At 41.1% G+C, this 10,171-nt stretch overlaps 2 protein-coding genes across 5 annotated transcripts in view; one reads left to right on the plus strand and one right to left on the minus strand.

The window, feature by feature from the left end:
- Positions 1–6,334, plus strand: part of STK25 (serine/threonine kinase 25) — a 52,964-nt gene extending 46,630 nt beyond the window's left edge. The window contains exon 12 of the mRNA XM_019513392.1: positions 6,294–6,334. Coding sequence (XP_019368937.1) covers positions 6,294–6,319 — 26 coding nt within the window. The 3' untranslated portion in view covers positions 6,320–6,334. The remainder of the gene's footprint in view (positions 1–6,293) is intronic.
- The window catches only part of FARP2 (FERM, ARH/RhoGEF and pleckstrin domain protein 2), a 184,195-nt gene that overhangs the window by 19,219 nt on the left and 154,805 nt on the right, over positions 1–10,171 (minus strand). For 3 of the 4 annotated variants that reach the window (XM_019513352.1, XM_019513371.1, XM_019513379.1), the window contains exons 16-22: positions 8,783–8,864; positions 7,645–7,882; positions 3,237–3,367; positions 2,661–2,729; positions 2,178–2,267; positions 1,417–1,437; positions 1,056–1,138 (exon numbers count right to left, since the gene is read on the minus strand). In XM_019513352.1, coding sequence (XP_019368897.1) covers positions 1,056–1,138; positions 1,417–1,437; positions 2,178–2,267; positions 2,661–2,729; positions 3,237–3,367; positions 7,645–7,882; positions 8,783–8,864 — 714 coding nt within the window. The remainder of the gene's footprint in view (positions 1–1,055; positions 1,139–1,416; positions 1,438–2,177; positions 2,268–2,660; positions 2,730–3,236; positions 3,368–7,644; positions 7,883–8,782; positions 8,865–10,171) is intronic. The other variant, XM_019513362.1, reaches the window with a different exon arrangement.

Genomic DNA, 10,171 nt, shown 5'->3' on the forward strand with positions numbered 1-10,171 from the left:
ACCTGGTCATAAAAGGAAATGAGATTGGTCACACAAGACCTACCCGCAACAAACCCATGCTGGCTATCCCTCAGGATGTTGGCGTCAGCCAGTCCATTAAGGATGGCCTCTTTAATAAACTTTTCTAAGACCTTCCCTGGGATAGAGGTCAGGCTGATGGGCGTGTAGTTAGCCAGATCCACTTTGCACATCTTGTTTGTTTGGTGGTCGGGGGTTTTTTACCTATTTATCAATTAACTGTATAGGTTTTGCCTTGTACAACTGACATACACTGTTCCAAGCTCAGCCGTGCACTACTTGCCCAGACAAAAATCAAACTATGTTATCTGGAGACTTGCTCAATTAGCAACTAAATAAAAATGACAAAATCCAACATGAAGGTTATTTAACTGTTAAAAAAAAAAAAAAATCAAAGGATAAAGTGGTGACTGTTGTATAGGAACAACATGTCTGTTAGCAAATCATGGGATGTAGTGTTCCTTTTACTGTTTGTCCAGAAGCTGTAACCTAAGAAAGGATGGGAAGGCAATATTTATTGTTGCACTGTCCACCAGGGAGTGGAATAACCATGAACACTGAATTTTCTAACAGAGGAAATAGCTTAAGTGGAAAAGCAGCTTGCTTTCTTTGTCAGTCATCCCTGATACCATGTTTCATTTCCTGGCATAGGGAAAATGCAGGAACTCTACACTGCTCACTCCTCTGTCCTGTTTTGGATTTTAATGGTTTTTTTTGGCTCAGTGATGATCTTGCTGGTACTGTTCCCTTTTTCCCCTGCTGAACAGCAGTTGGTTAAAAGGTTTTTCAAGGCAGACTTGAGAAATGATGTGCTGGCAATGTCACCACTGTTGCTGTCTCTTTATTGGTCAAATTAAACATACTTTCCTGCAGCACGGCATTAAGGAAGGCAGAGAAGCTCTGAGAAGTGTTTATTTTTACAATTCTGCTTTCCAGAGGACTTAGCTCCAGCAACCAGTGGTCAAACTTTACATCCAAGGGGTCTAAGATAAAGTGTATGTTACCTTGCTTGCAGCACGGAAAAAGGAAATGCTTACCTTGCAGCCACTACTATGGTTTTCTGAGCAGAATAGATTGTGAAGCAGTGGGGGACAGACCATTCATTCTCACTCTCTTCCACCTGCACCAAGGAAAGAAAAAAGGTTGCTCTCATCACTCACAGCCTACTGGGTTGTACCCAATCTCTGGTTGGATAGGAACTCCATTCAAAGTATGACTGAACAGCTGCAACAAGTGTGAATCACCTACTTCAAAAGCACTGTCTCTACTTCAAGTCTATTTTGGCTCTACATAAAAATCTAGGTTTGATGCTAGTGTCACATCTGTAACTGTATGACAGATAAAGCCAGTGGCTTTGGAAGGGAGAAACTCTAACTTGGAGTTCAGCTCATTACTTACCGGAGGATCCAGTACTATTAGCTGCAAACCAAACACAGAGAAAGAACAGCTGCATTAGAAGAGAGAGGAGGGAGCATATGGACAATGTTGTATCCAGGTGCAAAAAGTAATAGTGCTATTCAGCATTCCATGATTAGCATCAGACAATGATGGGAAAACGCTTAGGCAAAGTATACCTTCTAACTGCTTTGCTAGCAGACGGAAGAGAACAAGCTTACTGTCTCCAAACTGCTCATTGTTTAACACATGGGCAAAGGTCTAGTCCACGGATCAGCAACCCCCAACACACGTGCTGAGGATGGCAGGCAAGGCCAGTGTGCGCGGCACACCACTGCGAGCTCAGGCTCTAAGCTGCTGCTGCTGCCAGCCACAGAGCCCAGGCTGTTCCCAGCAGGTTGCTGGGAGGCTGCAAGCCCTGCTGCAAGCAGACCGGGCTCTGTGGGCCAGCTGCAGCTGGGAGGCTGCAAACAACTGCTCCAGCCTCCGGCATGTTGGCACTCCAGCACCTTCCAAAGTAGAAATTGTGGTTTTTTCGGCACTCTGGCCAAAAAATGTTGCCTACGCCTGGTGTAGTCCATAGTCACCATTCTGGCAAAACTGGCAGTGAGGCTGCTCTCAGTAGTTCGTGAGCACCTTTCTCCCAGCTAGCAGTTGAGATTTTAGGTCATAACTACATAAAGCAAATGCTCCAACCTACCTAGATGTGCAATAGCTTAGTTCTTTAACCAACACTGTGGTATGCATTTAAAGAAACTACTTACCAGCATGCCATGGAGAGGAAGTTGTCCATGAATTTTAAACTGATTGGTACCCGTAACTCCTTTGCTTGTGTATAGTAACATATCTGAGAACTGAAAAAAGAAAGAAATAGAACCCATGGGTTTAAAGGACAGAGCCAGAGACTTTTTCCCCCCACAGATTTTTTTATTGCATCTTTTGGAAGTGCAACAATATAGTTTTTCCCAATTTTGTCTATTTCTGTTAAAACAATGGCTTTAGTTCTCTACTGAAACTCAACAGCAACATGCTTCTTGAGTTTCCTACCTCCCTGGTGGGTAAACAATCATCCTTTGTATACAATTTGCTGCCACCATCCTCTACATATTATGAAAAACTTGAAGTGACACTTTGTTAAAGCCTGCTGATTCTCATCAACACTGCAACATCTCAGCTTCTGAAAAACAAAGTTTGATTTACGGCTGTGCCTCAAAGGCAGGGAATGTCAACAGAAAGGATGCACTCACCAGAAAGAACATCCTCTGTTGTAAACCCTTTTTTGTAAGCTTGTACAAGCAACCCTCACGGATAAACTCCTGCAGGGGGAAAAAGGAAACATTACACAGTAAACTAATGGCTAAACATTACACTTTTCTAGATTAATGGCTACTACACACTTGTATCCCATTTTACTTCACCACCACCAGTTATCTATGCAGTGTACGATGTGTTGTTCCGCTAATGGATATATGTCAAGTACAAAAATAAATGTCTAGGAGCTAACCTTGTTGCCCATTCCCAAAAGGCATGAATATTCAAGGTCAAATTTAACACTTTGAACCCTTGCTTTTACAGAGGCCTCTCTCATCACTGTTGTTTTCTATGCATTGTTTTTGGCCAATCCTTACTATCTGCCACACTTAGAGCATAAGACTGGAACATCAATCTAGGCTGAAGCATTACAGGGGCTTTTCATGAAGAGTGACCTGATATATGTAAAAAATAGCCTATGGCAAATCTGCAATAGGTAAATGTTACTGGAATGTTCTCAAGCAATCAAAACCAATAAAGGCTCTGGAAGTTAAGCAAATAAAGTTACCTACCCTCCCAGGTACAATGAGGTTATCAATGCCGACCAAATCATGCTGCAGTTCTGTCAGTTTCTGGAAATTCTCCAGGCGGATCAAGCTGTGCTGCAGCTGGGATGTCATCTCTGTGACCTCCTTTAGTGCACCTACAGGAAAAGCCAGGACAACACAGGTCAATGCACTGGAGACCAAAACAGCGGTTTGATAATGTTTTATCATTGGTTACTTTCCAACACGACGGTGAAAGGTTGAAATTGATTAATGTAATTTTAAACACACACATTATAATCACATGGGGCTTAGCTGCAGCTTTAGAATACTGATGCGTTTCTGGTGATTGCTTGACAATTACACTTTGGAAAACCACAAGCAACTACCTTGTAACCAGCCCTTGGGTTTGAAAGATAGAAGTAACAATCTTTGTCAGTGATGGCTTCATAATTATGGGAAACTAATAAACCAGAGACTCAAAACACTGTGGGGCATACAGTTTGCTACATTTAAATACATACATGAGGAAGCTACTTAAAAAAAATTCCATAGTTTTTTCTGCAGAGCAAAACAAGCTAATTTTCCAACTTGGTTACAAATACTAACTTCTGTCAAAGGTAGAAGAGAAGCTTTGGGGAATGACAGATTTTTCCATGAAAATAGAACAGTATTTTCTTTTGCTTCCTTTACTACTGGCAGTTAATATATTGTCCCAAATATGAATTGCACTTTGGAAAGTACTGTTGGTGTTATGGGTGGGGGGGACACTGTACCAGAATATGACAGAAGACTGAAAAAGTCCCAAGCTGGAGGGCTGAAAGGATTTTAAAAAGCTAATTTTAACACACAAGCTAAAAGTAGAATTATGATTTGAAGTTAAAAAAATCCTTGCCGGTTGTGTGTTCCTCCAATTGGCATTTTCAATCTGATTATTCTAATTGTGTTGGAATTAATTTGATTGATTTGTTTAGCAATTTGAGGTTATAGCATTTTAAGCAAAAGCTCTTTCTGCAGACTACTATCATCACCATTTAATTCAGTGATTCTCAACCAGGGTGTGATGGGGTGTAACACAATACTAGCAGCGTTAGGTATGCAAGCATACTTCCCAAGATAAACAGAGATTTCAAGTAGGCATCCATGGTGTTAAAACCATTCTGACATGTCATGGACTTTCTGTGTTCTTCGCAACAGAAGAATTGCTCTAGTATTTTTCTGTGGTAAAAAAAACAAGTGAAAACTAAGAGCTGACATTTTCTGAAGGGTGCCTTAAATCTGAAAAGGTTGAGAAACACTGGTTTAAACATTGCTGAATCAGCAGAACGAGCACACCAATGGTTTTTATAAGCCCTGAAAGGAAACAAAATAATTATCCACTAATGCATTCTGTCTTTCTGATAAGCAAATTTGTACTTGAGCTTGCCTGCCTTAGCCAGGAAGAGAAGGCATCCAGCCTCCAGAGGGGTCAATCACAGGAGCTAATATTAGAACTGCTCTTCCTTTTTACCCATTCAGAGTTCCTCTGACTAGGCTGCAAAGTCCATACTGATTACCCAATATTTTAATCTTACTTGCCCCAAAGGGACATCTCACTGCTATATATTTGCTCAAGAGAGGAAAGCATTATTGGGCATGCTATTCAAAAGACAGGAAATTAGCTGGTAATTTCTCTCTGAGGCCCATTTGGTAATACTTATGCCTGGAATAGCAGCATGTGAAATGAACATAACCACTAAGGTATGTATTCTTGGGGGCGAAAGGGGGGCAGCTGTGGCATTACCTTCCTTTTCAATCACAGTGCACAAGATATTCCTCCCATGTGGGAATCTAGGATTTTGAAAAGGTGGGGTGCAGATGCTGTGGTGCATCATTGGATGTAACAACACATTTTTCTCCAGGTAGAAAGAAACAAGAAGCTTCACTATTATTCTGGGGCCATGGGGCTATATTATTGAGTTTGAGATCAAAACAAAACAAGTATGACTTTCACTGGAATGAGTAATAATTTGCTATGTCATGTGTTATGTATTAAAAAACAGAACAAACTAGACAAAAATAATCCAAATGTGTTGTTTCTTTAGTCCTGTAGTCATTAGAATTGAATGTACATCTCTTTGAGATTAATAAAAGAAAATCAAGCTGTCTTGAGCATCTTGATAGTGCATCCAATGCTTCACTGGAAGTTATTTCCACACCTGAGCAACTGTTCACCTGAATTAATGTTTCCCCACTTGAGTTAGCTAGAGTTAAAAAAGCCTGCAGGGCTGTGTAATAGGAGCTACATTACCAGGAGCAGCTACCAGAGAGCAGAATTGCAGAAGAAAGACTAGCTTAATTAGTGGAACATTTAGAACATTAAAAAGGAGAGAGGGTCATTAACACCCGTGGAATGAACAGTTTAGAAGGAATCAGTTAGATTATAATGAGCCATGAAGTCAAGTGACTGCCTCACTGCTGCTTGAATAGAAATGCTGCTGCCACTGCCAGTTTTAAACTTTGGGTGAACCAGGGATCAAAGGGAGGTGCAACTGTACCACTACACACCTTCTGGATCCACTCAATTCCTCTCCAAAAACTCAGTGGAAACCATAGGGTCTGATTTATATGTCTAGTTAAAGGGCATACAGCCTAACAGGCCCGGATTCCATTTTTTTTTTTATAGACACACACAGACCTAAACTGTGTATTAGTTCCAATATGTGGCAATATGCAATTTGCTGAAAAGGATCCTATGGTGCAAACCCTGCTCCATTTATCAAATACCATCCAATGCTTTCTTTCCCCTGCTTGCCCTTACATTTTTAACTCCACATAACTATGTGGCTTGTGATTTTTTTTCTTGAGACTCACAAATAAATCTCTAAAACCCCTCAGGTATCCAACATCAGTAGGTATGTTCAGAAGGCAGACTTCATTGCCTGAAGTGCAGTGTACAGTCAGGTGACTTAACCAGCCTCCCTTTGCAGTCCATCACATGTTGATGGCTCGCGACAGAGGAGAGGACATATGCTTCCAAGTAAAGCAAATGACCTGCTAGCTCCTCCAGCCCTGAAGCTTTAATAATTGCTTCTTTTCCTTCAGGAATTGAGAGATGGAACCAAAGATAATTCTTAATACAAATCAGATTCTGCAGAAAAAAAATGATACAGAACTGTGGTTCTGGCAGTGGTTTGACTCTATCATTGACTTGGTGTTAATGGAGGATTTATCTTCTCCCTGTTCTGATGGGCCTACCTATGCTCGGTGTTAGGGTGCACTGAACATCACTGGATGCCCTTCATACCATTTTCCTTTGTTCTTGTGCTGCTTTTTGCTGCTTTACCATGTTGAAACCAGTAGTTTGCAACAGTGGGGGTCACCTGCATAAGGGTGAAGTAGAGAGTACTAAAGAGATGTGAAATATACTGTAGTGAACTAACAGGCTGCTCTGACAGTGTCCAGAAGCAAGAGGATGCCTAGAAACATGAGCTCTTTCATAGCCTCGGAGAAAGTTGCTTCTAATCACACCAGCATTTGGAGATGATCACAAAGTGAGCCAATCAGCACAGGACTGCTCAAAGGCCATGCCAACTTTAGGGTCAATCAACTCCACTCATGAGTATAGCCCTCTGATGTCTCCCAGTAGCAGCTGAAAAAAGAGGTAGCTATTCAGAGAGAGACTCCCTGTTCTTGGAAAGCTAAAATGTCATCTGTTAATAGTATTGAAGAGAGGCTCAATAAAAGGCAAAGGAGGTCTTTTGTTAAGATGAAATACATGGGGTCTGCTGCAAAGAAAACTCACTGCTAGACAGTTGTCTGCATGGTGCTGATCCCACAAACTGGATGGGCAATCTAGAGGCCACATGAACCCTTTGCTGGAAGGAGAAATGTTGAAGGGATGCAGTTGATACTAAATATGACTTACAGCTCTGAAGAATGTCTCAAAACTAAAAGGCAGAGTAAAGCCCATAAAGAAAAAGTAACAAAATACTTCTTCATAAGAGAAAGATATACTTAGGCTGCAGCTTTCAAAACCTAAGGGAGTGGGATACCTTATACCCATTAAAAGAAAAATGTATCTCCACTGTATTGTAAATCTTAAAACAAAGTTTTTACAGGCCCCTATCTTCATACCTGAGCAACTGACACATTCATGAAATAAAATCATTGCCTCTATTTTAACTTTCGATCTGTGGCTTGTTTGTTTGACAGCATGTATGTGTGTGTGTGGGGGTATGTGCATGAGAAAGTGAGACAGAGTGTGGGGAAGAGAGCAAGAGAGAGGGCGAGAAGGTAAGTTGTGTGCCTAACAACATTTTTTAGGGAGAGGAAGAAAAGTTGCTTTCGTTCTGAGCTGTAATGCTTTTTATCCAGCAAGAAACACTGAGGCACAAATACCAATAAATAGAATAGAGCTCTGGCTACCATCTGCATAACCAGTTTTGTCACTCACTCCTGCAATCAGCATAGTCCCGGTGTTCAGTCGTGTAATGCTTGCAAAGTCTCCCCAGGATTAGTTTATAGTGCATAAGCCTTTGGATGGGCTTGAGCAGGAAAGTGTTGAGCGGCAGGTAGCAAACCTTCTGTAGTTCAAACTCCTTATAAACCATTTCCAGTTTCTTTAGGCGCTTGGTTGCTTTCTCCAGTTCTGTCAGGACCTCATCATGTTTCTGCAAGTAGCTGGTAAACTCCTGTTGGATCACAACAGACACAAGAATGGCTAGAATCAGAGGGGAATATTTCCTAACGCTGTCTTAATTTAAAAATAGATATGAAAAAGAGAGTCAATGTGAAATAGATATGAAAAAGAGAGTCAAAAGCCTTCTGCCTTTGACCCCAGTTTTATTTACAATACATCCTGAATTACAGTATATAAAACTTGCCTAATTACTTGCAAAAATCAACATGAAGTATATTACTTATATGTTTTAACTTTATTAAAAATCTGTAAATATGTTCAAATGTGGCTCGCTCGTTCTTGTTCTAAAGAGATGATGATTAATTATCGTGTATGTGTGTACCTCTATATTTTATCAGAGAAGCTGGTAGGATTATTAAGCTTGACTAACATTAAGTGTTATATGATCCTATTTTTCACTTTCCTGTAGATCTGCCAAAATTTAAATTCCACAGGCTGAAATTTTCTCTGGCAGATGTCCATCTAAGATGGTGATTTTCTAGAAAATTTTCCGCCATTTTCCCACTATCATTCCACTATAACCCTCCCTCCTGAAAACACTCTACTCTGAATAAAAGTTACTTTAGTATGGAATACTTAATGAAGTAATAAAAAAGCATAGCATTTATTCTGTATTAAAGTCACTTTTATCCTGAATAGCATATCTCTATGGGGGATTTGTACTAGTATAACTAGAGAAGAATAATTATATTATACATATACGCTGACTAATTTCCCCACATAGACAAACCCTTAGTCTGCTGAGAACCAGTAAGAGGACACAGAAATTTTGATTTAAATGGGTTTCCAAGCCATAATCAACTGATGAATTTCTCCAAGTGGAACTGTCTTTGTTAGTAGGAGACAATGCATTCAACCTCTCAGAACTGGAAGAGTCGGAACGTTTTTCTACCTTCAATGCACGCATGTTCCTGAGCATGACATCTCCAATCCGCTGGTAATCTCCTTTCACATGAACACTGGACCGTCCTTCCCTGAAAGACATGCAGACAAGTAATATGGAAACTGTGCTAAGCTGAAGGCCCTGGATTGTCTTAGTTACTTCTGAGGCTATTTTTAAGCAAGGCTTTTCAGGAATCTGCATATACTGAAAGAACCCTTAGATAATAAAAGGAGACAACAGTCAGTTAGGGTCACCTTATCAACAAAGCAAAACGAAAAATCTCATAACATGGCTGAAAAGAACAGAAATCAATTCAGTTGTGTGGGCCCAGTATGTGGCTAGTATAACCTTTCAGACTTCTGGACAAATGATTATGACAAGGCCCTTTGTTCGAGTTTATTTTTATTTACTTCTACTGTTCCAGAACTAAGGTTGCCTCAAATCATAGGGTGCAGACATGCACAATGTTTACTTTTGAATAATTTATCCTGGGTTTAATTCTGCAGTCAATTTACTCATTAGTGAAATGTTACTCATTAGTGACATGTTATAGTCATCATAGTCCAGGAACTATGTGATAGACAAGGATTTCTTTGGGTGGTATCTTGTATTAGACCAATTGCATAGTTTATTTACTCTGAACTCTCCCCCAAGCTGGCTGCCCAAAGTAAGTGCTATCATGGTGTTGGGCCACTAAGTGGCAAGGAAGCCCATATACTTTGGCATAGCCATTTGCTCAATGCAAAATTCACAATGGCAGCCAACAGATGACACACACTAGAGTAAATTTATTTCTGATTTCCCCAGAAGTAACTATGCCACTGGAGAACAACATTTCCTTTGGAGTAAATGTGACAGATATGTGTTGTCTCCACTTTTTTTCCAGAGTAAACTGAGAAACACTCTGAAGTAAATCATAGAAACATAGAATCAATGAGTCAGAAGGGACCTAGACAGATCATCTAGTCTGACCCCCTCCATGGGCAGGAAGGAGCACTGGGGGTGGGAGGGGCCATAAGACCCCAGCCAGGTGCCTATCCAGTCTCCTCTTGAAGATTTCCAGGGAAGGTGAGAGCACCACCTCTCTGGGAAGCCTATTCCAGGCTCTGGCCACCCTTACCGTGAAGTAGTTCTTTCTAACATCTAACCTAAACCTATCCTCCCTCAGCTTGTGGCCATTGTTCCTGGTGACTCCAAGGGGGGCCCTGGTGAACAGACTTTCCCCAAGTCCCTGCTGCTGGCCCCTGATAAGGTTGTAGGCAGCCACAAGATCCCCCCTCAGTCTCCTCTTGCGGAGACTGAAGAGATTCAGGTCCCTCAGCCTCTCCTCATAGGGCTGGCCATGGAGGCCCCCGACCATACGAGTGGCTTCCTCTGGACCCTCTCCAGGTTCTCCAC

This window comes from Gavialis gangeticus, unplaced genomic scaffold, assembly GCF_001723915.1.
Source record: "Gavialis gangeticus isolate Ggan-Ray unplaced genomic scaffold, GavGan_comp1, whole genome shotgun sequence".
NCBI lineage: Eukaryota > Metazoa > Chordata > Crocodylia > Gavialidae > Gavialis > Gavialis gangeticus.